General features: G+C 55.0%; 1 protein-coding gene across 9 annotated transcripts in view; it reads right to left on the reverse strand.

Annotated features, from left to right (window-relative positions):
- The window catches only part of LOC141970476 (hydrocephalus-inducing protein homolog), a 150,349-nt gene that overhangs the window by 32,464 nt on the left and 90,295 nt on the right, over positions 1 to 27,590 (reverse strand). For 5 of the 9 annotated variants that reach the window (XR_012635192.1, XR_012635193.1, XM_074927118.1 and 2 more), the window contains exons 28-47: positions 19,390 to 19,582; positions 17,389 to 17,505; positions 16,501 to 16,710; positions 15,507 to 15,644; positions 13,719 to 13,896; positions 13,275 to 13,405; positions 12,470 to 12,603; positions 11,302 to 11,438; positions 10,327 to 10,454; positions 10,023 to 10,214; positions 9,486 to 9,635; positions 7,536 to 7,775; positions 7,161 to 7,329; positions 5,644 to 5,814; positions 4,845 to 5,018; positions 3,522 to 3,730; positions 2,924 to 3,025; positions 2,432 to 2,615; positions 1,811 to 1,952; positions 402 to 567 (exon numbers count right to left, since the gene is read on the reverse strand). Coding sequence is in view for 6 of the 9 variants with exons in the window: in XM_074927118.1 (XP_074783219.1) it covers positions 402 to 567; positions 1,811 to 1,952; positions 2,432 to 2,615; positions 2,924 to 3,025; positions 3,522 to 3,730; positions 4,845 to 5,018; positions 5,644 to 5,814; positions 7,161 to 7,329; positions 7,536 to 7,775; positions 9,486 to 9,635; positions 10,023 to 10,214; positions 10,327 to 10,454; positions 11,302 to 11,438; positions 12,470 to 12,603; positions 13,275 to 13,405; positions 13,719 to 13,896; positions 15,507 to 15,644; positions 16,501 to 16,710; positions 17,389 to 17,505; positions 19,390 to 19,582 (3,265 nt within the window). In the remaining 3 variants the exon portion in view is untranslated. Of the gene's footprint in view, positions 1 to 401; positions 568 to 1,810; positions 1,953 to 2,431; positions 2,616 to 2,923; positions 3,026 to 3,521; positions 3,731 to 4,844; positions 5,019 to 5,643; positions 5,815 to 6,538; positions 6,920 to 7,160; positions 7,330 to 7,535; positions 7,776 to 9,485; positions 9,636 to 10,022; positions 10,215 to 10,326; positions 10,455 to 11,301; positions 11,439 to 12,469; positions 12,604 to 13,274; positions 13,406 to 13,718; positions 13,897 to 15,506; positions 15,645 to 16,500; positions 16,711 to 17,388; positions 17,506 to 19,389; positions 19,583 to 27,590 lie in introns of those variants that run through there. The other 4 variants (XM_074927120.1, XM_074927119.1, XM_074927124.1 and 1 more) reach the window with 4 other exon arrangements.

Raw genomic sequence — 27,590 nt, forward strand, 5'->3', positions numbered from 1 at the left:
GGAAGTCTGGCTGCTAATAAGTACCTAGAAGGCCTGGTGGTATCTCCTGCCAGACAGGTAGCAAATGACACCACATCCCAGGCGGGTCAGGACTCAGAGGTGTAAGTCACATACAGATCGGGGAGAAATGCTGGACTAAAACTATCTAGGGCTTGGAGTTCTGTGAAGCCATGACTCAAAGGCAGCATGACCCTAGAAGAGCAGCTCTACCCAACAAATCCATGTGAAAATACCCTTGGTGAAGCAGCAGCACGATCAAACACTGGCACAGCCCCGTGTGTTACCGACGGCCAGGTGCTCATCCCCAGCACTGCGGGTGGCTGCTGGCTGCACCAGGAATGAGGCAGCTCAGCAGGAGAGGCCCCAGGCCTTTACTCCTCTCTATAAACACAACCACCCACCTGCCTGACTCCAGGCTGGCTTTTCTTCCTTGAAGCATTATCTTTGTCTTTTCCAAGCTTTCTCTTGCTCCACTTAGATGACTTCTTCAGCTCTTCTTCCTCCCTCAAGCGTTCTAGCTCCTGCTGGTGCTTTTCCTCAAGCTCTCGAGCCACCTGCTCCATCTCCCTTCAGCAAGACAAACAGAAAACATCCCTGAGAGTCACCGATGAAATCTGGGCTCGTTGCAATCCCAGCTGGTCCCGCACTTCAGTCACTGACCCTGAGGCCAGGCACAACTGTTAGACCAGCTCTGTGGACTTCCCTCAACCTGGAGAGGCTGGGAAGTCCAAAGTGAGGGAAAGTGGGAGGGGACCTCCAGGGCCAGCCAAATCTAGGCTTTGCTGTCACAACGTCTAAACTGCACTACTCCTGGACACCTCCAGCATACTGCCAAAGACTGATCCACCACTGCTCCACACCAGGAGCCTGAAGCTCTCAATATCCCAGTGTAAACCAGCTCGCAAATTACTAACACCTGCTTATCCCTGTACTGATACTTACTTGGCTTGTCCAGCCCTTCTCCCTGGGCACAGCCTGCTCCTTAGTGAGACCAGCCAAATCAATCAGAAAGCAAAGGCTGCAGTAACTGCCCTCCTGTAAAACAGGCTCCGAACAACCAGGTTTCCTGCTGGAACCCAGCCATGACCATGGGAAACTTGTCTTGGAAATCACAGTTTGAAGCAGCCCTAGTGATCTCCTCCCAGGAAAACAAACTTCAGCTGGGGCTGAAAGAAGTGCTGACACACAGGCTCGCTTCAAGCAAGTCCCTCCCCAAGTTTCAGGCAGGAGTTAATAGAGGCTTAAGCTTATCCTGTGTATCCTCCTGAACAGGGCTGCTTTGCTGGATCAGAGCTTCTCCCAGGCTCACCCACTGCTGCGGCTGAAGGTGAGACTAAGGGACACCGGTTTTATGGCTGGTGTCACACAGTAAGGAAAACCCTGGGAGCTCAGCAGTGCAAGGGCCTCACCTATGGCAGGACTGGGATCTGAACCAAGCCAGCACAGCTGCGCCTCACACCAACCCACACCACAACCCCTCTGGTTTGGAGAAGAAGGGCGATGAAGAAGATGAGAATGAACATCACTAACTAGAGACACCTGTAAGCACAGTGGCAAGGCAAGCACAGAGCCCAGCTCCCTGCAGCCAGTCCACGCCAAAGGGCTCACCACTAAAATGAAAATATTCTCATCTCACCAGAGGAAGGTGCCTCCTCTGCTGGGAACCAGGTAGGTGGAACTGGCAATCCTTGTACTGCTGGTAATTAATTTTGGCCTTGGTAACCCCTCTGAGCTCAACCAAGGTCTCTGGAGCAGGGGAAGCCCTTCGGGGACACTATCCTGGGGAGGCACCCATAGAGGGCTTACAGACCTTTTCTTCCTCTCGTGCTGGACTTGCAGTATACTGTTATTAAACTGAACTTTTTCCTCCTCAGTGAGGGCATCATACTTGTCCTCGTCCATCTCCCAGAGGCGTGCTTTCTCCCTCCTGGCAGCTTCTTCCTGCTCCCGTCCTTTAGCACAGACCAGAGGAGAAACCGTCAGTGCCTGCAAGCAGAGCTTGCTGCTCTGGGTGAGCTGTCAGGATTCACAACTCTGTCCCAAAGCAGCCTATCATCCTGCCAGGAGATACTGGCGAGCTCACATCCCCGCTTCAAAACTCAGACAAGCCCCCAGACTATCGCTGCTCAGTGAGTTTCCGTGCCTTGCCTGGCTCACACGCCCAGCGCCGTGGACGGCTGGCCGGTGGTTAGTTATTGACCCACAGCAGCTTACACGTGTGCCCAAGCTTTAATGTTGGAGACTGAGGTCAGTCTTAAAGCCTCAGCTCTCCTGTATTTTAAGCAACTGTGAGCTGAGTGCTGGCTACACTGAGGCAGAAGGTGGAAGGATTAATAAAACATCTCTTACAAGTTCTGCTGGTAACCCAGACACACACGGGTAAGGCTGAGGGCTTGAGAGATTTCAGAGTTACAGAGGTGAAGAGTCTCACCTTCCTGCTCTTTTGCGGCCATCTCCCTGGCTTTCAAAGAAGCATAATCCTGGAACAGGTTCACAAAATAGATGTAAGGACGATTTCTGACAGCTCTGAGCAGGCAGAGGAGAGCAGATGCCACGTTGCGTGCAAAGAGGGTCTCCAGGCCATCAAACACCACTCCCTGGTAGCAGTCACTCAGCTGCAGATAATGTCAAAAAGGAAGAGAAAGTCAGCTGTCGCACACATTGGGCTCTCAGCCAGTCACTAAAGCCTGTCGTCAGAGATCACCAGCCATCACAGTTCCAAGTGCAGCAGCTCAGACAAGCTCTGATCTTCCCCCGTGCTCTGCCAACTTATGGCATCTGCAGCTTCACCCACGGATCCCTGCACACAGCCCAGGACTCCTCCAAGAGCAGGCAGGCACAGCCGTCCTCCTCCTCTCTGAATTGTACCGAGCTGCCTGTCTCTCTGTAGCAAGAACGTACCATTTGCCCCCACCCCACGTACCTGCAGCCTGTCAGAGAGGATGGCCACCAGCAGGTCCTCGGGCAGCACGCAGCTCCTAAAGCCCAGCTCTCCTGATGTGCTGCCACTGATGCTCAGCGATCGCTGCGCAGGAACGCAGGGAAGGGGAGAGAGGTGAGAACTTGATGAGCCTTGCAATGTTGAACACAAGAAAAATCAACCACTTTGGAAATCCCCAAACAATTCCAGCTGCTGGGCCTGGAGCTGGGGTTTCTCACTAGCAGGAGACTAGAACAAAACTGCAGGCCAGCAGCTCCAGGGGACCACACTGGAGGGTGAATCTGTGGCCAGCAGAGACCCAAGCTCGCAAGCCCCCAGCACAGCATCCCGCAGCTTTGCCCACGGCTGCAGCCACGTTAGCCAGGACTGCACTTTGCCAACAAACTGCTGAGATGCCGTAGAGTGTTTCTGCCAGAGCACAGGGTTTCATTCCCACCTCAAGCCATGCCCAGCCTGCCCAGCTGGCTCTCTGCACTACAGACCCCCGCACCAGGCTCTGGGTGAGACTGGAAGCGGCCCCTTCACTTCTCAGAGGCAACAGAAAGGTCCCAGGCATTAACCAGTGCAGACTGTGCTTCACCTGGGAGCCTGTCAGATCCATCAGATGCTGTTTCTGGGATTGGGGTGTGGGGCCATCCGTCTTCTTCTTGCCCGCTGCAGTGCTCGCCTGGCCTCGGGAGCTGACGGACTGCAGGCTGACTTTGTCCACAGAGCTGGACTGGCTCATGTCTAGGCTGTGCTTGGCCTCGGGGCCGAACTGCAGGCTGAGGGACCTTTCTGCGTTGTGACCTGCGGAGGGGACAGATGCTCAGTGGGGAGCAAGCAGGCACCTTCCACCTCAACGGGCATAGCCCTGCGCCCTGGCAGGGACACGGCCCTCGTCCCCCAGCCTGCCGGGCACTAGCAGCACCCATCTCTAGAAGCAGCTCCTGCCCTGATTCTCCGATTAGCATGGTAAAGCACACCACCTGATACTGGATTTTAAAGCCAGAGAATTTTTAAGGGACAGCTCTGAGTCCCTCCTTACAAATGTGCATGCAGGTGATGCTGCACAGTAGCTCCGCTGTGGATCAAGCCAAGGCTCCATCCTCCAGGAGCATCATTTCTGTACCTTGTGCCCATCCTGCATTCTCACATGGAGATGGTAACATGCAGCCCTGCCCCAGCTGCATCCCCCATCTCCACTGAGCTAAATCCTCTGCATGGGATAGCCCCACTCAGGGCTCAGACCCTTCTTCCTTCTGCCAGCTCCCAACCCAACCAGGGTCAAAGCTGAGCAATGCAAAACTTCCCCCACCAGAACCAGGGTCTGGCCTCACCCTGCAGAGCTCGGGGCACCAACTGCCCAACCAGGTTTTCTAAAAGTCTCTGGTCTCAGGTGCAGAACAGCACCACATGCACGAGCTGCGTGACCTGACAGCGTGTATAGGGAAACCTCTGGAGAAAAGAGCTCATCTGAAACTCTGGGAGGTTATTCTTCCCTTCCTCTCGTGTTTCTGAAGCCACACTCAAAGGCAGTTGTCTAGTGCTTAATGAGCAGCTTCAGGGGGCTTCTTCCCTGTTGAAGTGGGCAGCAGTTCTGCCTGATGGCCCTGAGGATTCAGCTTTGAGGAAATATTAAAAAACCATGAGAAAAATACAGGTGTGCTTCACCACTCCTAGGAGAAGGAGTATGTGCTGAGAAGCCCAGAGGCAGTAAAAGTGCCCTGTCTGAGCCCTTAAAACAGATTATTTTTTTTTAATAACACGAGATGCTTTATGAAATGGCTTTGCATTTCTGCACGCTGCACCCATGTTCCCTAAGAGACCCAAGGGCTGTCAGACTCCCTCTCTGGAGCAAGCAGAAGCGGATGGTCAGGGTGGGTTTCTGAAGTGCTGCTCTGGGTCCAGCGTGTCTCCTTACCGGCACCCTCTGCCTCCTTGCAGCTCTGCTCGATGGCAGCCCCGGTGCACAGCTCCTGGGCGCGCAGCCCTGCCGAGCTGCTCCTGTCCGAGATGGCTTCTGTCACCACGGCGTCGATGGACAAGCAGGCAGCGCCGTAGTATTTGGACAGGGCAACCGCTGCCGCTGTCTTTCCTTGAGAGAGGGGAAGACTGCTTGGTGACACTTGCACGTGAAGCATTTTCAGGGACAGGCTCTAGAAAGTCCCCAGACAGGATTTCAAAGTTTCAAGGACAGTGGGAAATCAAGTGCTTCTTTAGGGGAGACCACGAGGGAGGGAGCTGAGCACGGCTGGAAGCGTTGTCCTCTAGAGCCAGGTGGATCACCTCCACCTCACACCCAGCTGAGCACTTTGTCCCTCGTGGGGACCTCAACCCTGGGCCAGGACATTGTTTTGAGCCCTGTCCTGCCACCCTTGTGCTGGCCGGCGCTGCCTCAGGCAACGTCTGGGCCCGGGCTGGGGGTCAGTGTGGGCGAGGGACCGCGCCCATGAGGCAACCTGGGCACTAGGCACCGTGCTCCCACCAAGCAACGGGGACACGGCCACCCTGTGTGGGGGGAGGATAGCCTGGCTCTGTGGACACAGGGCGAGCCACAGCACTTGCCCCAGCCGGTGAAGGCCTGGGACCGTTTCATGTACCAGCAGGGCTGTGGCTTACCTCGCTTCGCTTCAACTGGTCAACCAAGCACCACAGCCCACCAGGACGTGTCTCTCCTGCTCCCCCCGCATTCCTTGCAGCCACGGGCTCGGCTCACCTACCTGTCAGGGGTGCCCCATGGACGATGACGACGATCCCTCTGCGGTTTTGGGCCGTGCGCCCCTCTGCAGAGATATCAAGGCCAAGGTGGCGGGCGATGGCCCTACGCACAGGGCTGTCGGTCACTTCTCCCGCAGCCACACTGCTGCTGGTGACGCTCTGCCAATCCTCTGCTGTGTGGAACCAGATAGAAAAGTCAGCCTCCTGCCTACCTATGACCCTGATCATCCTCCCCATCCCCTCAGATCCTGGGAGAGAAGACTCTGCTGAAACCAACACCACACCGAGGTCTCACCATGCCCCTCCTTTAGGCTTGTGCAGATCAGGGTCTGCCCTAGGTGGTGGTCAAGGTGCCTCTTCAGAGTATAGGAAATGGGCTGGCAGAAAGAGGAAAGAACAAGCATTTGGCAATACCTAAACTGATGGGGCCAAATCTCCCATGACCTGTCAACATGGTCTGCATGGGAGTTTGGTCCCAGGCCCTGCTGAGTAAGGGGGGGTCAGGCAGAACCGGGCATTTTACACCATCCCAAGGGGGAGGCTCCATTTGCAGATCAGGTGATTATCCAGAAGCTGGATGCTTCAGGAATATTACTCCAGGAGATGTAGCTGGGCTCTGAATTCATCATAACACATTTGCAAAGAGCTCCCACCTTTGCCCTTAGGAGGTCACCAAAAGCCATCTCAGCTTGCAGTGTCACGCAGGACAGAGAGCATGCTGCCCTGCCTAGGAAAGGGAACAGCATCACCCTGATCCCAGCAGCTTCTAGGGGAAAAGGTGCCCAATTTGGCAAAAGTGGGGGAACCTCTCTGGCCTCTCACTTGTCCCTGCCCTGTCTGCAACATTACCCATCCCGTCTTTTCTCAACACCTTCCTCCTCCTCCGCACTCAGATTTAGAGTCCATCTTGTTGGACTGGCGTTCATCAAACACAGAGGAGGAAATGAATGAGCTCTGGGATGAGACGGTGTGAATGATCCCAGCAGAGGACTTTCTTCCTTGATCTGACAGAGACTGGACATCTTCAAGGTTTGCTGAGGAGGAAGGACACGGGGAGAGAAGAAGAGGATGGACATGGCCAGGCAATCTTCTCTTTGCCATTTGCCACTTTGCACGGCCACATGCAAAAGATGGAAAGTTTCCCAAAGAGAAACCTGTCCAGGTTGTCTCTGCCCTCAGAGGAATTTTGAGTTTGTGCTTTTGGTGCTGGGAAGGAGCAAATATAAGATAGCAAGTGATATTGGACCTGGTCCTGCTGGCTGAAGAAATCATCAAATCCTATTTTTTGTGGTTAGGGGACACAAGGGGACAACATGATTATTTCCCCAGTCCATGGTACGCAGATATGAGCTGGTAGGGGATATGTGTTACAAGCCACAGACTTTTATGCTGGAATTCCTCCACCAAGCTGGGGAGCGGGTGGTTGATGAAAGCCTGAGCTTCCCACAGAGAGCTCAGGGTGTGCGGGCTGGACTCCCCGCTGTGTCCACACTCAGGACAGCCAATGCCAAACCCTCACCGTTGTCCTGACCTGCTGGTTGCCCAGTCTTGGACTTTGTCTGCTCATCCTGCAGCCTCTTCTGGTCCTGATAGTACTCCAGCACCTCTGGGGGCAGCTTCTCACCCGGGGCACGTGGAGGCAGCAATAAGATGTTGTGGCAATCGTAGTCTTTAAGCATCTGCAGGATCTGTGCATGTAGGGAAGAGAAGCCATATACAGGATGTGTGTCTAACAACATGGACTATCCAAGCCTGCCAGCAGACTGGCTAACCCTGAAATGCCACCAGGCTTTGCCCTGGGGACAGTCTCCATCTCCCTGCCATGAACCTGGGAACGCTGGAGCACTGTGAAGCTGCGGGAGCGTGCACATGGGGACCAGACCTTCCCTCTCACCTGCTCCTCAGCAAGGTACTGCTGGTCAAACTCCAGTGAGTAAAACTCAATGGGGAACTCGCATGGGTTCTTCACCACCACCGTCCCCTCTGCTCCACGGCTGTGCGGCAGCAACGGTCCCAGCTCGAGCACTGGGGGGCTGAACTCCAGCCGTGGCTCCAGCCCACGCCCCGAGACCTGCAGCTGGAGGTTCTGGCTGCTCTGGCAAACGTTAATCTTCAGCTCGCTTCTGTAGGACTTCTGAAAAGAGAGAAGCACAGAAAGCTCTTCCATGAAGTCCCAGGTGACAGGGCCTCAAATTCAACTCTTTCCCCAGGGCAGGGTTGTCACCAGTACCTCTAAGGGGAATGGAAAACAGATATTTACTTCCAGCTGGGGCTACAGCATCTGCATGCTGGCTCTGAGAAACTGGGACGAATCCTGGTGTGAAGTGTAACTGGATATTTAGGTGTTGATGAATCTAAAACGCACTATCAGATGTTTTCACCTGGTCATGAGGGAGTGTGATGCTCATGAGAAAGGTCCTGAGGGTTATGTTGCCCAGACACAGTCCTGGCACTGCTGCATCAGGCAAACATCAGCGCGATGAATGAGGCAGATGAGCTCTCACTGGCTAGAAATAGGGGTCAGCTTCTCTGCTCAGTGTTTGGTTCTGGTCAAAGCCAGACACAAGATGGTTACACCTCTACAGCAATTAAAACATCCCTGGGACTGTTCCCAAGCACAGAAGCACCTGTGTCCATCCTGTTACCCACTGCCAGTTTCCATGTCATGGTGGCCACAAGCAAACTGCCTTTGGGAACGCCCTGTCATTTCAGCTGACTCCCAGAGTGCCTGGGAACGTGCAGGCAGGCTGGGCCAGAGGCACAGGGACTGCTGGCAGCAACCACTCCAGGTGACTGTCCTGCCATGCCCAGGAAGGTGCCTGGTGGCTGTTTTGTCTGCTGGTACCAGCAGCAGGACTTGCCTAGATTGGCCCTTCCAGGGTTACCCCCTGCGAGTGCGCCAGCTGCTCCGCACCAGGGCGTTGCAGCCTCAAACAGGCCCATGCAAGGGGGAGACAAGGGCAAACCGGCAGATTTCCCCCCATGCACCGAGAAACAGCCACCCCACCGTGCCCTTATGCTGAGCAAGCTCCGCAGGGGGATTTCAAAGCCCCTCTCACAGAATCACACAGAATTGTCTAGGTTGGAAAAGACCTTGATCCTCCAGTCCAACCATTAACCTAACACTGACAGTTCCCAACTCCACCAGATCCCTCAGCACTAAGACAACCCTACTCCTCAACCCTTCCAGGGATGAGGACTCCATCACATCGTGGGCAGCACATTCCGACGCCCAACAGCCCCTTCTGCACAGAAATCCTTCCTCAGAGCCAGCCTGACCCTGCCCTGGGCAGCTTGAGGCCATTCCCTCGGGGCCTGGCGCTGGCTCCTTGGCTCCAGACTCATCCCCCCTCTCTGCCCCCTCCTGGCAGGGAGTTGCAGAGGGCCAGGAGGTCTCCCCTCAGCCTCCTCTTCTCCAGACTGAACCCCCCCAGTTCCCCCAGCCGCTCCCCAGCAGACCTGTGCTCCAGACCCTGCCCCAGCTCCGTTGCCCTTCTCTGGCCACGCTCGAGTCATTCAATGGCCTTTTTGGGGTGAGGGGCCCCAAACTGAACCCACTCATCGAGGGGCGGCCTCACCAGTGCCGAGCACAGGGCTCAGATCCCTTCCCTGTCCCTGCTGGCCACGCCAGTGCTGACACAAGCCAGGATGCCATTGGCCTTCTTGGCCAATTCAATTGACCCTTCTCAGAAGGGTGTGCTGCAGGGGAAACTGAGGCACAGTGGGTACGGGCCTTGCAGAAAGCTCTCTGTGGAGGCAGATGCCATCTCCTCCTCCCTGTGCTGGGCTCTCATTACCACACTGCCCTGCCAGACTTCCTGAGGGTGACACTCGCCCATCTCACCTCTTCTGTGGGTGAAAACCTGACTTGCACGTTGCATCGCTGTCCTGGAGCGAGGGCTCCGGCCGAGGGCAGCGCCTCGAAAACACATGGCTGGGCCTTCAACTTCTGGGGCACCTTCTGACGCACCACTGCTGGCCAATGTTTGTCCACCTGAGCACAAAAAACAATTGTGTGAGGTCTCCTCGGTCTGCGAGGACAGACCCTCGGTCCCTGCAGTGCTCTGAGACACCGTCACGGTGCTGAGGGCACCCACAGCCAAACCAGCCGAGGCCACCCCTGGCCTGAACTGGAGGGAAAACATGCAGGGCAGGCAGATGGGGAGGCACCGTCCTCAGAAGAGGAGGAGCAGGGGAAGGTGGTAGAGAAGTGAAGCACCAAATAATGCCCAGGTCCAGGTGAGCCAGCCTTGCTCTGTACCCTCCAGAGCTTCCTCAGACGAGCTGCAGCCCAAGTGCTCACGCAGCCACAGGGGCAGAAAGGGCAAGAGAGGCAAAGACAACCCAACCGAGAAGTTATGAGTTACACATTGTGCTTTACCTTCTTAACAGGCTCATTTATAGTGATGAACCAGTTACAGGGAACCTGGACCTGATTGTGGAGCTGGATGGTTTCCTCCTGGCACTGCCCACACTGGAGAGCGGAGAACTCCAGCCTGTCCCTGGAGATGCAGAGGGCTGGCATGGCCACGCTGGCACGGAGGCGGACGTGGAACGTGGGGCCTCCTGCTACCTAGGCAAGGACAGAGCATCCAGCTGAGAGCCCCGGTGACATCTGCTGCTGTCCCCAACCTGCCCCAAGAGGCGCATGGGCACAGCGGGGCGAGGAAGCACGCCGCAGGTACCTTGATGGGCAGGAGCACCTCTACCTCTCCCAGCGGCAGGTTGGCACTCTGTGGGTCGAAGCGCACTTCAAACATCTTGGTCTTGCAGCAGGGCAGGTGCTTCACGCGGTCCAGCTCCACACTGAAACCTTGAACAGATGAAAATAAAGCAGCTGAGATACACAATCGACATGAATGTGTCACAAGCATGTTAAGGCCGTATGTCCTGGCTGGCAGCTCTGTGAAGGACCCCTTTGTACCTGTGGAGAAGACTGCCACTCCTTCTCCCTTGTCACCGCACAAGGAGAAAGGGTTTTCACAGCCAGAATCCAAGATCCACATGATTAAAAGGAAACATCTTAGTTGAGGAGCTCCAGCCATTCCTTCACTAGGCATCCCAGGGAAGGATGCACAGACCTCTCCAAAGGAGAATTTCCAACTAAGATTCCCCCATGCCATGGTGCTCCCTGAAAAACAACTTAGAGGAGGCACCTGATCACCCTTCAGACACGGCGAGGCACCGTTTGCTGGTGCTGCAGCCTTACGTCACGGCCTGTTTCGGAAGCCTGTTTTGATACAACAGAGGACCTCACAGGCTGTCTTCTCACTAAAGGCTGAACAGAAGTGCTATGGCATGATGAACTTTAAAAAAGCACTTCTAAACCACAAAGGGTCCATCTGTTTGCAACACAAGCTCATGGAGTGCCCATGAGATGATGCTCATGGTAGCCAAGAGCAGAAGATGCTGGGAGGTGACCAAGGTGATCAGCCCACCCAGCCCTGGCAGGGAAGTGTTAGGGCAGGCCCAGGCGGGCCGGGTCTCTGAGCACTGCTGACCAGGAGAACTCAGGCTCTAAAGCACCAGGCAGCGGGTCCCAAGGAGGAAGAAGTTATACATACAAGCACTCAGAAAACCTCCCCATGTCCAGTGGCTTAAGCTCATCTGTCAGAGACAGCTCCTTCGAGCCCACGCGAAGGCTCTCCAGCACTGGTTACCTGTGCCACGCAGGACCCGTCTGTCAGCGCGGAAGGACACAGGGAACTGCCCGGTGTTGGTGACCGTCACGATGTGCGTGTGGGTGTTACCGAGAATCACGCACCCAAAGTCCAGCATGTACTCAGGCAGCTCAGCTCTGAAAGGAGGAGTAAGGACAGACCTTAAACCACAGCCTGGCCACATTTCCAAGAGCATGGAAGATGCAAATAAAGTGTGTATTTCTGTATTAACTGCTGTAAAAACTCAACTCAAGCCCATGAAACCCAAGGCCTGACCACCTGGTAATAAGTAAGTCATGATGAGCATAGCACCTAGGTTTTATCAGCTACCAGTGGGACCTTAAGTGTTTAAAACGGATACTGGTCACAGCTCCTCTGCTATGGAAAGCCACTGTAGGTAAGTCCAGTGGACCTCCACTGGTCTCAGTGAAACTGCTAAGCCTGGTGTACAGCCCCAGCCTGGAACTGCTGCAGGACATTGTCTAAGATTTGCCTGCACAGGAAATCTTCACTGCTCTGCAACCACATCTGTCCCCAAAGCAGCGCCAGCAGATGCAGTAATCATCTAAAGATTCATGGGAGGGGCCTTTTCCAGAGCAATCACACTCGGGAAAGCACATATGTATTCTGTTTTTGCAGAGCATCTTCCTGAACTGGACCCTACTGTGCCCGTGCCTCCTCATGGAGGGGCAGAGGGAAGGGCCGAGTTACCGAGGTAAGCCCTGCAGTCCCACCAGCATCCAGGCCACCTGATTTAGGGTTTGTCAAGGGTGTGTCAACCTCTGTAGTTCCCTACTCCTTTTGCTCAGCGTGGTCGTTAGCCGGAACAAAGATGCCAGCTTTGAGTTGCCTCTTTCAGATCTGGTCAGCAGGGACGGTGCTGGTGCTCTCTGGAAGGGCCTGATGCTCTGCACTGGCCCCCTCAGCCCGAAGAGCAGGACCCAGCGCCTGTGGGGAGCTGAGCACCTCCAAAGCTCAGGGTGGCTCTGTGGCAGTGAGGACACTCAGCTGCTCACAGGGAGCATGGCAAAGCTACCAGGATCAGACCCTTTCTGGAGTCCCCACTACCCCCAGCTCTGCAGACACAAGCAGCTCTCAGGAGCAGGGGAGCACTGCTGGGTGCTACCCTCGGGGCACCTGGAGACAGGGTACGGGAGCCCCTACTAACTTGAGAAGCCTCTGACGAGCATGCTGGTCAAAGGCAGTGGCCTCTGGGGGACCAGAGGTGAGAGCTTTCTGCTGCTCCAGGGCGTGTTCTTCCATCAGCAGCTGCTCCATCTGCATCTGCAGCCCAGGGTCCAGCTGAGGGAAGGAAAGGCAGCGGCTGGTTAGCAACGGTCCTTCCCAGGCTCCCCCCTGCTCGTGTTGAGAGGGGTGATGGGGTCCTTCTGTCTCGCAGCTCAGTGTCTGTGACACCTCCTGCTCTCTTAGTTAGGGCTTCATCTCAAGAGCAATGAACTCCAGCATCTTTGCCTGCCCAGTCACTGTTACAAAAGCTGATCTGGCCAGCCAGACAGACAGACAAGCCAGGAACCTTCCAGAGCTCCAAGTCTTTGCCTGCCCCAGCCAGTGCCAAAGCAGCTCAGACAAAAGCTCTCTTGTAAAGGGAGCCATGATAAAGGTGCTGTCTCTTAGAGATCAGCACTGGCAGCACAGTCCCAGAGCACAGTCAGGCTGCTGCTATTAAGCTCTGTAAACCTGGCAGGGCTTGGGTTGTGAGCAGCAAATACCCCAGTGGTGACCTACATCTCCAACACGAAGTACCATAAATTCAATCACTTGAGCAGGGTCTTCAGGATCTCTCCCTGGGGCAGCCCCGGGGGCACTGCTGAGCTGTGCAGGATCATGGGCAGGTGTGGGCAGGGAGGTCCCAAGTGCCAGCAGGGCCCCAGGAAGCCTGCTGCGGGCTGCCAGGGACCCAGTGACACTGGAGGAGGGTGGCATGTGTCAAACGGGGCAGCAGCCATTCTCACCACGGTGTCCAAGGGATCTGGGGGTGGCTCCGTGGCCAGAGTCTCCTCCAGAAGAGCTGCTTCCTCTCTCTGGGTGTCTTCTTCCATCTTTTCTATCACCAGCTTGAAGACCTTCTCATATTTTTCATTTCCTGAAGGAAGAAAACATCCACAAATAGAAGCGTGGCACAGCGCCATTCCCATTGAAGCTGGGAAGCCCCACTCCCCCGACTCTGGCCTCTCCCTCAGGAAGCAACTGGGGGGTTGAGTGTTGGTCTGACAGCCCTGAAACCTCCAGGCTTGGTGGAGGCAGGTGTGAGCTGCCCTATGGGCATCCTTCATTGGGGAGAAACAGGGGACCCTCCTGGGGAGCAGGAAGATGCTCTGCAAAAACAGAATACATATGTGCTTTCCCGAGTGTGATTGCTCTGCATAGGCTGGCCTGTGCAGACAGGCCGTGCTCACCTTTGATGTTCCTGGGCAGGTCCAAGTAGATCCTGGGAAAACTCCCCTCTCCTTTCAGGGAGATTTCTTCGGGTTCCAGGTGACCCACTTGGATCTGGAAAGTCCTGCAGAAGGCTCCACACACTCCTGGCAGGTAATAGACTTTGAGCACTTGCTTCTTGCCAGATCCAACATAACCCTGCAGGGTGTGGGAGAAGAGGGAGGGAGTAGACAAAGAGGGTTTGGTGGAGGGATGGCTCAGACGACAGACATGCTGAGACGGCAGGTTCTCATATATAAGAAAGTATCAGACAACATCACCTTCTATCTTTCTGTACCCAGAAGCTGAGGTCTCCTACACCAGGTCCTTCAGAGGGCCCGTAGGGATGCATTCCCCCAGGACAGACCCACAGACCGCCCCCTGCTCAGCATGAGCACAGCTCTGCTGCTAACCGTGTTTACCCTCTGCTAGCAAGAGCCAGACCGAAGAAATAAGAGCTCTTTACCAGCCACTATGCAAAATAAGTGAAGTGCCCACCCAGGCTGGTGTTGAAGGGCCTGACCCCTTATAATGATCCCAACCAAACACCTCCTGCCTGTGTGGTTACACTGGGGGTGCGTGAGCCTATCCAGACTCACGGTGACCTGCAAACATGCATCTCTGGAAAGGCAGGAGCAGAGACTAGGATGAGACATAGGGAAAGTGTTGCCAAGAAGGGCACCTCCTCTCTGGGCTTCCAGAAAGGCTGCCCCAGCCCCAGGCTAGGCTTGCACTAGCCAGGCTGAGAGCAAATGCAAGTGGACAGCAACACAGCCCTGGGTGACGGGACACAGCCGCAGCTTCCCTCGGCTCACCCTCTGCACGCTGGGCTGGACCCTCGGCTCCCAGCTCCCCTTCACGCTGCAGGGAGAAGCTGCGGCGCGGGACAGATCCTGCCACTTGGTGCCCTGAGCCCCTGGTGCAGCGCAGAACACAGCTGCAGAGAAAGCCAGCCCTGCCAAGCTGCCAGCACCGGTTACAGCGACCGACTGCGCGGGGCCAAGCAGAGCTGGGTCTTGGGAAGCTGGCAGGAAGAAGGCGTCGGTGTGTCACCCCTTGTAGGAGACAGGCATGAGGAAATGTGAACGCCGTTTGGGTCCCTCTTCCCACTGCAAAAAGGGACTAGACAGGAATGCTGCTCCAGCCCAAAGACAGCCACGCAGGACTGAGAAGCTGTGATGGTGGGATGCTGCGAACTCCTCTCCTTGCTGTTCCAGCCCTGCTCCTGCCTGGCCCCCTCACTGCCCCACAGAGCTGCTGAGGAGCAGCAAAGCTGGGGGAGTGGGGGACCGGAACAGGGGCTGCTGCTACAATTTCTGCCAAAGCAGCTTCATGCCCAAGTGAGAGCATTGGAGTCCCGCTCAGTGCTGGCAGGGGCCTGGCAGGGTGTGCTACAGGCAGGGACAAGGACTAAGCCCTGTCCGATCACACAGCCTGGGCACGGTGACCCCCAGGAGAGCCGGCACAGCCCGGCCCCGGTGCCCGCACAGCCGGAGCGCTCAGCAGCTGGGGTCCCCAGAGCCACCGAAGCGCTGGTGCCTCCGGCCGGTGGCTGCTGTGTGACGGCAGGGTCACCTGCTGGCAAAGGCCGTGAAGGGGGGCCGTTAGGACCGCGCTTGCTTGACCCTCCTGCCCCCCAGCAGCAGCTACTTACAGCCCTGTCTCTCCTGTCTGCTTTTGTGGGTTGTTTTCTTTTTTTAAAATTTTGTTTTTTTCCCCTACAACCCACTCCCGGGCAGCCTGACCCAGAGCCAGGGTCAGTCACTCACCGTGCTGGGCAGGACCAGGGGCACGCCGGGCAGGGGGCTGTCTGTGGTGCCTGTGCTGGGCTTCAGCACCTCGTAGGTGAATCCCATCTTCCCGCTGTTCTGCAGGGTGACCTCTGCTTCGGTGACTTTGTTAAACAGCTGAAGAGAGGACAGAGGAGTGGGAAGCTGAAGGCACAGGCCTGATACTGGGAACCTCCTTCTGCTTTCACTGGGACGTGAGCAAGTGAACTCAGCACAGGAGAAAAGCAGAGGCAGAGGAGGTACGGGCACTTGAGTCTCCCTGGTTAACCTGGGTAAGCCACCGCCACAGGGTACCCCTTAGCCCTACGCAGGAACAGACACTGACGGTGGCACGCAGAGGGGCAATGCCAACCACAGAGATCAGTCATAAGGAAAGCAAAGAGGAGACAAGCTCTCTGCACCTCATGGTGTGTCATCTCACACCCAGCTGGGACAAAGGAGGTGGCATCCAGACACTGCAGAAGAAAAAGCACCTGCAGTGACAGCAAAATGGGAGACAGGGCCAACAGCTGGAAGTATCTGTGGGGTTTTTGACCAAAAATAAGTGGGGATTATTCTAGGACATTCTCTCCAGTTACAGTGACTGGAAAGCCCAAGTTAACTTCCTCCCTGGTTTATTTTGCTGATTAATCAAGAACATTAAAAGAGAGCACCCCCTGGGACCTCAGGCTTTAGGAGCGGATCAGCAGATGGACGTCTTGGGGCACGTCCCTCTGGAGATCACCACTGGGACCCTGCCTGCCCCAGGAGGCAGCGTTAGTTACCTTGAGGAGGAGGAATTCCCAGCTGGAGGGGGGTGGAGATGGCCATTAAAAACCAGCTTGGATGCAGGACATATCACTCCAAGGTTGTACTTCCAAGCCATAGAGCCAACAAAGTAGTTGGGAAGGGGAGAGAGCCCCAGCCCTAGGTGGCAGCAACACGCCGGTGACGGTTTCACGACAAGGACCTCTGCCAAGAGAAGCTGCGGTACCTGCAGCCCGCAGTCGATCTCTGTGACATCCAGGAGGTAGTTGATGAGCGAAGCCTCCCCGCTCAGCGCGATCTCGTAGGTCGGGCCTCCCTCCACCCTGCACCGCGCCATGACGTGGGCGACGATATTTGTGTGGCCAAAGAAGGTGAACATGACCCGCTGGCTCTCGCCTGGCTGCAGCACACCATAGCGTGGCAGGACATCGAAAACCTGGAGGTAGGCAAGGAGAAATCAAGATGATGAGCATGGAAATTGATGCAGAAGACCAGCCATGGCTTGAGGCAATGTACAGACGTGGCTGGAGAGGGCTCTTAAACACACGCAAAATCTCATCCTGTATCTATTCCACTTACCAGTGGAGGGACCACAGGAAAAACCTTCTCCCATACTCACTCATTACCACATTAATTAATACACTACATATTAATTTGGGATGTCTCCTGGCAGCAAGAAATTCTCTCCACTGCAGAACTTTCCTTTAAAAGCACCTTTTACTGCCCTAAGCAAAACACCGTATTCAGAGGTGAAAGCTCTCAGAGCTGGGGGGAGGACTCCAGCCCAGCTCATCTGACTCCTGATGCTTTTCACTCTCTCCAATTCGCACGCTGCGCGCTCTCAAGATGCTACAGCAAAAGCTACCGCAGAAATTTCCTGACCACTTGATTAGCGACAAGATGAATAAGCCCCTCCATAGCTGCTGCACAGGTCAGCCCTACGACACGTCCTGTGTGGCCTCTCCAGTGACCAGTTGCTTCAGCACCGCGGTGCGATGGGCTTGGAGGGACGTGAGGCCACTCTGTGAGCAGCATCAAGGGCCACCAGTGGGAGGAGGGGGTACATAACTGCTTGCCACACTGGAACCGCGGCATAAGACAGATTCCCACTTACCTCCTCCATTCCCAAGGTGACGGGCTGTGCCTCCACAGACTGCATCCGTTTGTTGATCCCCACCAGGCTCTGAGTCTCCACAGCCCCTTCCAGCTCCTCAGCAGGGGATGGCAGCACCTGCAAAACAAGCACCATGGGCTGCAGCGAGCACCTGGCTGGTCTGGGCGAGAGCACTCTGCTGCAGGCTCCGCCACCTCACCCAGCCAGGAGCAGCTGAGATGGGACCTGGGTGCAAATCCAGTACGGGTATGTCCGTGCCAACCGTTGAGTGGGTCCAAGCCCACCCACAGGTGAGACACAGGCTCCATCTGCACTTCCTACACACAAGCGTGCATGGGGAAGCTGAGTGCACCCAGCCCTGGCAGAGACCTGAAGGGCATTTTGCACCCTTGTGCCAGACCAGCTTTGATCACTCCTGTCCAGGGAACGTGCCCAGAACCCCATGCCTCGACAGGTTAGGTTCTTCATGACAGAAACAGGAACACAGCTGCAAGTGAGAAGTATCAAAACCAGGAAAATAAGGGCTTGGCACAACTGTCCCATTTCAGAGAGTGCTTAGGTTTCATCTTGTGTACCCATCAGTGCTGGAGAGCTGAGGATCTCCACCAGGTCACTCTCTTGAACGAAGGCGGCCGAGATGTTCTGCTGTCTTGCAGCAGCTGAGAGCTGGTGTTTGACCTCAGAGGTACCACCTTGCAAAAGGAACCTTGTTCCTGGGCTTCTGTCCCCTATTTAATAAGTGAAGGTTTTGTGAATGCTTTTGAAATGTAGTAATACCTGCTGCTTCAGTAACATGAAGAAGTGCTTTGTGCTGGGGCCTTGACATCAGCAGAATCTGCAAGAATATTTATGGGACATCTTTACACCTAATCAGAGGCTATACCTCCCTGGAGATGAAGCTCAGAATCAGAAGATTCAATGCTCTTTCTCTCATCTCCACGTTTTCAAGCCTAGCAAACCTTTGCCAAGAGCCTGTTCCCAAAGATTCTAACCCACATCTTTCCTAGGCCTATGGTCTCCCACCTCCCCAGGGAGGTTACATGGATATTGCCTTGATACAGTGACACAAGCAGATGATGAAGCCACAATCCAGACGTATCCTTTGAAGCACTTTGGATCCTTCTTAGCCATATCTACTTGAATTTATCTGGTTTATTTCTGCATACATGGCAACAAAGCAGGAAATAAAGATGATTCCATGCTTCTATCAAAAAAAATTCAACTACACTATTCTTTACATCTACAGGGTATCATTTCTCGCGATTCAGAAAAAAAAGTGCAGTTATAATGTTAAAATGACTGATATTTGGATGTGAGCAGGTGCAACCCCTCTCCTTGAACTTAATGCCAATGCCTGTGCTTTCAGAACTTCCCATGCATCCTTGCACCCTTTTATATTGCCCCAGGAGCAGCCTCTGTCCCACACAATGCAGAACAAGGCGCCAGTTCCCACTAGCACGGATGTCAAAGCTCCAAAGCACCGAGGTTCACCAGGAAGGTCAGCAGACCAAAGGCCGTTTTCCATGCCAGGAGGAAGAGACAGTGACTTTGCAAAGCCTCATTTTATCAAAGACGGCTCTGTGGCCATCCCTGCGATACTGCAGGTCTTGGGTGAAGGCAGAGACATAAAAACATGCGGCTCCAGCTGGGGGTGAGAAGGTGGTACCTGGAGATCACAGTATTTGGCACAGCTTGATACAGGAAGGAAACTGGAAGCCTTCACATCATGATGCAGATAAAAGCCCCATTTTACGGTGTAAAAACAAGCCAAAAAACCCCAAACTCGGCATAGGTCTGTAGGATCCCAGTGGGCTTCTCCAAGCAAAACTACCCGATTTCTCCCTCCCCAGAAGCCCCCTGGCCAGCCGCTGGCCCTGCTGCCCAGCCCACCCTCAGGGCACATGACAGCAGGGCAGCAAAAAGGGGGACTGGCACAAGCACGGCTTTTTGGTAGCAAGCTGGGGGAGGCAACGCAAGCGGTAGGTGTACAAAAAAATCTACCTTTGCTTCCAGGGAGTCATCTGCATCTGCTGGCTCTTGGGCAGGATCCCCTGCAGCTCCCAGGACTTCGGCTGGCTCCTCCACACCTCCATCCCTGCAGCTGCTCCCTGCAGACACCGAGCGCTCCGACCAGGCTCCCTCCTCCTTTGGTGGTTGGGGTTTGGTGAAAAATTTCGGTACCGGAGGGCTGAACCTGGAAAATAACATGACTTTGATTGTGGACCTGCAGTGGGAGGGAGGGAAGCCTGCACGAGCAGCTCCTCGGCAGGATGCGGCCCCCGGCTGGGCACTGCTGGTGTGAACTCAGTAACGGGTCTGAGCCAGCAGCTCCCAAACCAGGATGGAGCAGGTCAGCATATGGGGCTGCCTAGGGATGACGCTGATAGAGCGGCGGCACAGGCAGCTGGCAACTGGTTGCGAGGAGAAATGGAAGAGGACACGGGTGAAAGTCTTGTAGGGAGGTAAAAATCACAGCAGGAAAGGAAGAGACACAGAAACTGTGCAAAAAGGTGAGCCTGAGACACAAAGGGGCAGATCCAGACAGCAACAGGCCAGTGCAGAGCCGCCAGTGCCCTCCTGAAAGCACCCACAGTGCAGACTGGGCCTCCCCCACCCAGAGGGCCAAGGCGAGAACTTCTGCAGCTCCACCAGGTGCTAACCCGGAATATTTCCCCTGACACCACCCGCAGCTGCAGGTCAGCACAAGCAAGCAGCAGTGCCCGAGGCTTTCTCCAAGCGCTGTAAGGCAGGAGCAGGGATAGAGCCCGGAGCCTGCTGCGCCCTAACCCCGACAGAGCCCAGCGCCGTGTGGGGCACCCACGGAGCCCGGCACGGAACACCCCACACACGCGGGGCAGCGTGGAAAGACCCGCTGAGCAACTCCGGGCAGAGACTCACGGCTGAACAGCACGTTGATCCCTGAGGAGCGCCAAAGCAGCAGCGATTGGGAGCTTTGGTCATTTGTAATCAATACGTAGCACACGCCGGTGATAAGGCTCAGCTCCCTGATGTGCCACCGGCATGCCCTGGCTGCGACACAACGGCTCCAGCCGCACCTCGCGCTAACTGCCTCTAAAGGAGAAGCCCTCTGGGACCTGGTGCTGGGAGATGATGTGCTTAGTGAGTCCTCCTGTAGAAAAGCACAAAGCACGGCGAGGGACTTTTTCTAGTGAGGGATGTCAGAATGAACAACAAGAAGCATAACATGAAAAGGAAGGGAGAGAGGAACCCAAGGTGTCAACAGAAAGCTGACCCCTGGGACAGGAAATCTTCCTGGTGCTGAAGGGGGTTGTTTTCAAAAAGGAGAAGAAAGGGGAAGATAAGATGCTCAGCATCAGCCCAAGCTTTAGGCAGCTCTTCCCCTCCAGCACCTCCTGGCCAAGGCTGCGAATGCAGGGAGGAAGGCCAGGAGCAGAGAGCGGCTCCTCCACCTGCAGAGAGGACCCATCCCAAACCAGAGGGGCCGAAGGGCTGTGGATGTGCCTCCACCAGCACCGTGGAGCCGAGAGACGGAGCCTCCTGACACAAGCAGGTCAGCCTGGAGCTTGAGGGGCTGAAAGCAAGGGGTTAAGCCCTCCAGGTCCATCTCACTCAACCTGGCGACCCCTCAGGTGAGACAAAATGCATCCAGGAATTAACAGTGGGGATTTAATGGGAGTATGGGGACACCAGGTGGAGAGGAGTACTCCCTGCTAAGGCCAAGACAACCTTGTGCCACCCACTGTCCCCAACCTCTGAGATGTTAAAATATCTCAGCCTGGCTCTTGGTTTTTAAGACTGCTAGGGCCACAGCTTCTCACAGCTTCCCACACCCACCTCCCAAAATAGAGGAGCTAGAAATCACACCACTTCTGCAAACTAGACCTGAAGATTCACACAGGATGATGTGAGCTGGCCAGCTGAGTCTGTGCAAGAGCCTGCAACACGAGGATGTCCCCCCAACCCTGCAGCGCTGCAAGAGGAGTGCCTCAGCTCCCCACAGCCTGGCCAGCACCAGGGACGGGAGCCAGAAGCCACCGCCCCTTTGCATGAAATGCAAGAGTTTTAACAGTGCTGAGACTGCTTCCCTAGTGCACGGCACCCACGTGTGGAGCATCCTTGCCCAGGCCCCCAAGGACCACCCACTGGTGCCCCCACTAGCCACGGCACTGGGCTAAAATGAGCCTCCCAACAAAGCACGAGCTCTTCTCAGGTCGTCACGGAGAAAAGCTCCAGAGATGGCATGCCCATGAGGCACCCGAACAGCCTACAGGCCCCTACAGTGCACTTTTATTTCTCCTTCAGGCCAGCAGGTGCATATTAAAAAGGCACTTTGGAGCCAGCCACAGACAGCTCAAGGGTGTTTGCAGCTGAAAACAAAATAATATAATACATGAGCAAACCAAAAGCCTTCCCAGTGCACCGTGTGGGAACACTGGGCTTGAGCTGGGCCAGCTGGCCAGCAGCTGAGGTAGGCAGTGGCGAGGGTTTGCCCTCATCAAGAGTGATTTCTGAACAGCATTTCATCCAAATGGCCCTGAAGCCTATTTCTTTGCTGGGATAAATTCCCCTGCTGAGCTAAGGTTTGTGTATTTACTGAACCACCCACTGAAACTGAGACCAGGCCGTGGAGAGACAGAGAAGATAAGCAACATTGCTGCGGTGAGACCCGACACCTCCAGCTCCTGTCCTGCACATGGTGGAAGGGATTAAGCTGGATTTGGCATTCATCTAAATGCAGCGAGCAGTCCCACTGTGACCAAGTATTAATTAACTCAAAGTTAATAGGCAGTTTCAACAGAACTGACTTATCCAAGTCAAAAAACATGTCAGTTTTGAGAGATGAGGGAGAATTTTGATTTCTTGAAAGCAGAAATTGTGTGGGAATAGATGCAGCAGAAGTGAAGTGTCTTCACGTTCCCGGGGCAGCAACCAAAGCTCACCAGAACCTTTAAGAGGAGCCACAGGATTTTATTTTTGGGTGCATAAGATTCCTCGGCTCCTGCTGAAGCCCACAGACCTTGCCCATCCCATCACTTACATTGAGAAGAGTCAGAGGATGGTCTGAGGCCCCTCAAGCCCATCTGACAGGGCTCATGCCTCTCTGTATTTCCAGGGGATGTGGCTGGTCCGGTTTTGCAGGGGAGAGGCACTAAAGCTCCTCAAGCACTTTGCTTCAACCGAAGCTGGACGAGGGCCAGCCACCACTGGCACTGCAGGCACAGCAGCTCTTTGTGGAGATCACCCTGAGGCAGCAGTACTTCCCTCTCTTGACAGGTCACAGCCCTGGACAAAGTCTCCACTGACTTTACTGGAGTTATTCTGACTCGCACTGCTTTTACAGATGGCAAAACGTGATCCAGTAAGTCCTCTCCTTCCTCATGCTTTGCATATCAGCCAGGCGATTTATAAGCATCAGGCGAGCTCCTGATTCTCTATCAGATAGAAAAATGCTTCTCAATCAGACGCTGGCCAGAGGTCCCTCTGAACAAACCAGCAGCTCTAACAATAAATACAATTACAGTCTTTGTTCAAGATTAAACAAGCCCTGACAGCCGCATTTTGCAGATGCTATTTAAAGTAATCGGCACCCATTACACTTGTACCAGCTGCTTCAAAAATCAGCTCTGCCAACAGACGACTGCATTGACTCCCGTGACTGATAGCAAAGGAGGAGAGATGTGCTCCAGCCATCTTTGTGGCAGGGGCCTGGACACTCACCATTTCAGGATGCCTTCATGGGGACAAGCGCTAGAGCTCAGAAACACAGAGGGTGTGGCTGCAAGGGTTAAGAATACTAGGAGCAGGGGAGAGCAGAAGAAGTGGTTGAGCATAACCAGCTGAGAGCAGCAGGCTGCTCCTGGGTGATTAGAAAGGCAAGCAGGAGGCTCCCAGCCCTGGGAAGAGAGAGATTCTCAATCTCCTCTCCTTAGGGAAAGGCTGCAGGAGGCCAAAGCTGGATCTCAAGTCTGTGAAAGGGGTGAACAGGACAGTCTGAGGTGGTAGGGACCAGGCTGGGTGGGCTTGGCAGGCCAGTTTCACCCTGAAGGAAGTCAAAACGCAGCTCAAGCCTGAGCTGGGTTGAGGACCAGCAGGTACCTGGGCTCTGCCCAGGCATCCATGCACTCTGGGTGCCTCTTTGCACCCCGCGGCAGCCCCTAAAGACCTCACAACCCCTGGCCAAGCAACCTCCAGAGCACAGGGGCTTGCAGCTGCACCACAGGAAAAGCCAACCATGGCCCGTCTGCCCACCAGCTCACATCACTGTCCCTCCACAGTGCCAGGAGCAGAGCGAGGAAAAGGAGGGAGATGAAATGACGGTGCATGTCCTGAAGTCCTCACCTAGAAGGAAATGTCCCTGCTCATCTTGACAGCATCTGCTGAACCCCAGGAGGTGTCTCCACTGGCCCCCACTGGTGCAGCCTGCCCAGCATGCCTGGGGTGGGCAGCGATGCCACAGCACACCCTCCCAACGGGGCTCTGCAGCGGGTCACCGCAGGGAAAGACAGGAGAAGGTAAAGCAGCAATAACAACTAACGAAGAAGGAGAAACAAACCAAATCAAGCTCCAGTTTCATGTACTTCCTAGGTTCATATCCCCATGTCACCCAGACAGACACAGCTCCACCCCGCTGAGCACGCCAGCACTGCCACCCATCCCCTGTCCAGAAGGAGCAGGGTTTGTGGCACCAGCAATCACAGATTTAAGGCTGTGAGTGGCTTTCACCCTGTGTAAAAGGTGAGTTAACATCACTGCTGAGTTATTATTAGAGGTCACTCCCATAGCACAACATAATCACTCCCTGCTTTACCAAGAGCAAGGCAGAAATACTCCCAGGAAATGTGCTCACAGTCCAATGGCCCCTCTGAGCTCCTGGGGCCGGGGCAAGGGACAAGCAGACAGCATTGGCCTGGTCCAGGTGACACTGGGACAGCTGGGGACGGCTGTGGGGTGATGGAGGCAAGCAGGTGAGAGAGAGGTGACAGGTCCCACTGAAGAGGAAGCAAGCAAAGCAAGCTCACAGTTGGAAGGGTTTCACACAGACAGAAAGATGACTCTCCTGAGGGCAGAGCAGCTGAAAAGGCGGCATTAATTGAGTCAGGCACTCTCAAAAATGCATGACATGTCACAGCTGGCCCAGAAGGACCCTTGGGGTGCCCAACCCCCCGGGACTCCTGCCTCCTGCTACAAGAAGCGGATGGTGGGAAATAAACCAATCCTTCTGGCACCAGCCTACACCATTAACTCTGGGGTGGGCATCTCTTTGCGCTGCCCCACTCTTTGCAGAGCCCCATTAAATCTCCCTGGGACCTGAAGTCCTCCCCAGGCTGCTGTGCTGTAGAGAGCTGAAGGTTTGCCCTCTCTTTGCCCCTGGCTGCCTCCCTGTCCAAGTCAGGAGACACAGACTGATGGAGATACATCCCCGACATCCCAAAGTCCTCACCTGGGCTGTGTGAACACAGGGTCCGTACTGCCTTAACCCAACTGCTACTTATTCTCTGAGTTGGCAAAGACAACCCACCTGCTTCTGCGAGCAGCGTGGCAATCTGTCAGAATTCAAGGATCAAGGATCAGAGTTCAGAGTTCCAGCGGAATAAGCTGCCCAGGGAGGGAGTGGAGTCCCCATCCCTGGGGGGGTTTAAGGGCCGTTTGGATGAGCTGTGGGGGGATGTGGGGTAGGGGAGAACTTTGTAGAGTCGGGCTGAGGGTTGGACCCGATGATCCTGAGGGGCTTTTCCAACCTGAGTGATTCTGTGATTCTGTGATCACCCAAACAATGCTCTTAGTCATGTGATTTAGTTTTATGTGGTTGCGAGGATCAGGGAGTTGGACTTGATGATCCCTATGGGTCCCTTTCAACTTGATATATTCTAAGAATCAATGCTCCTGTGCAGCTACAAGGGTAGTAGTAACAGCAGGTCTTCACACAATGGCTGTTTCACAGAATCACACAGAATCACAGAATTGTCTAGGTTGGAGAAGACCTTGAAGATCATCCAGTCTAACCATCAACCCAACATTAACAGTTCCCAACTCCCCCAGATCCCTCAGCGCTGGCTCAGCCCGACTCTTCAACCCCCCCAGGGATGGGGACTCCCCCAGCCCCCCCAGTTCCCCCAGCCGCTCCCCAGCAGACCTGTGCTCCAGACCCTGCCCCAGCTCCGTTGCCCTTCTCTGGCCACGCTCGAGTCATTCAATGGCCTTTTTGGGGTGAGGGGCCCAAAACTGAACCCACTCAGCGAGGGGCGGCCTCACCAGTGCCCAGCACAGGGCTCAGATCCCTTCCCTGTCCCTGCTGGCCACGCCAGTGCTGACACAAGCCAGGATGCCACTGGCCTTCTTGGCCCCCTGGGCACACTGCTGGCTCCTGTTCAGCCAGCTGTCAATCACCCCCCAGGTCCCTCTCTGACTGGCAGCTCTCCAGCCACTCCTCCCCAAGCCTGTAGCCCTGCTGGGGGTTGTTGTGGCCCAAGGGCAGCCCCCGGCATTTGCCCTCAGTGAAACTCCCCCAGTTGTGCTCAGCCCATGGCTCCAGCCTGTCCAGGTCTCTCTGCAGCCTCCCTGCCCTCGAGCAGATCAACACTCCCACCCAACTGGGTGTCAGCTGCAAACGGACTGAGGGGGCACTCGATCCCCTCGTCCAGATCATCAATAAAGATGTTAAACAGGAGTGGTTCCAAAACCCAGCCCTGGGGGACACCACTCGTGACCGGCCGCCAGCTGGATTTAACTCCGTTCACCACAACTCTCTGGGCCCGGCCATCCAGACAGTTTTTTCCCAGCAAAGCGTGTGCCCATCCAAGCCTCGAGCAGCCAGTTTCGCCAGGGGAATGCTGCGGCACATGGTGTCAAAGGCCTCACTAAAGTCAAGGTAAACAACATCCACAGCCTTTCCCTCATGAAATAAGCAGTTTGCCCTCTCTTAGAAGGAGATCAGGTTTGTCAAGCAGGACCTGTGTCCTGGTTCAGCTAGGATAGGGTTAAGTTTCCCCAGCAGGGAGGGGGAAGGGATCTCCAGGCGGGTTATTCACACCATGCTGATGTCAGGTCCGGCGCAGCGTGGGAAGCTTTTCTTTGTGGCTTTGGTCGCAGAAAGCTCGTGCAGCGGGCTAGCTGTATCCTTGCGGTATTTCTCTGTATATCTCTTGTCTTGTTTACTGCTATTGATATTTGTTGTTATTATCACTATTGTTGTTGATCAGATTGTTTATTACACTGTTGTAGTAAATTTCTTCTTATTTTAACCCGGGGTTTGTGCCCTACTTGTGTCCGAGGGTGGGGGAGGGACCATGGCAACATGGTCTCTGGTCCCAGCACGGCTTAAAACCAGCCTTTCATAAACCCATGCTGACTGGGCCTGACCATCTGGCTGTCCCTCATGTGTTGCATGATGGTGTTTAGGATGAGCTGCTCCATCAGCTTCCCGGGGAACCGAAGTCAAGCTGACAGGCCTGTAATTTCCCAGATCGTCCTTCTGGCCCTTCTTATAAATGGGTGTCACACTGGTCAATTTTCAGTCTGTTGGGACCTCCCCAGTCAGCCAGGACTGCTGGGAAATGATGGAAAGCAGCTTGGCGAGCACCCAGCCAGCTCCTTCAGCACCCTCGGGTGTATCCCATCTGGTCCCATAGACTTGTGTGTGTCTGTGTGATGCAGCAGGTCACTGACTGTCTCCTGGATTGCGGGGGGGTCGTTCTCCCAGTCTCTCTCTTCTGGCTGTGGAGGCTGGATTTCATCAGTACAACTAACCTGGCTATTAAAGACTGAGGCAAAGAAGTCATTAAGCACCTCAGCCTTCTCCTCATCACTTGTTACCATGTTTCCTCCTGCGTCTAGCAGGGGATGGAGACTCTCCCTGGTCTTTCTTTTGCTACTGACATACTTAAAGAAACATTTCTTTTTGTCTTTGATTGCTGAAGCCAGATTAATTTCCAGTTGGGCTTTAGCCCTTCTGATTTCCACCCTGCATAGCCTCACAGCCTCTCTGTAATCACGGTGTGTGGCTAGCCCCTTCTTCCAAAGGCTGTAAACTCTCCTTTTCTCCCTGAGTTGCAGCCAAAGCTCCCTGTTCACCCAGGGTGGTCTTCTCTGGTGTCGGCTTCTCTTAGAGCACCTGGGGACCGCCTGCTCCTGAGCCATTAACAATTCCTTCTTAGAGAGTGCCCAGCATTGCTGGACCCCTGTACCCTTCAGGGGAGTCTCCCAGGGGATCCTGTCAAGTA

Source organism: Athene noctua, chromosome 25, assembly GCF_965140245.1.
Source record: "Athene noctua chromosome 25, bAthNoc1.hap1.1, whole genome shotgun sequence".
NCBI classification, from domain to species: Eukaryota; Metazoa; Chordata; class Aves; order Strigiformes; family Strigidae; genus Athene; species Athene noctua.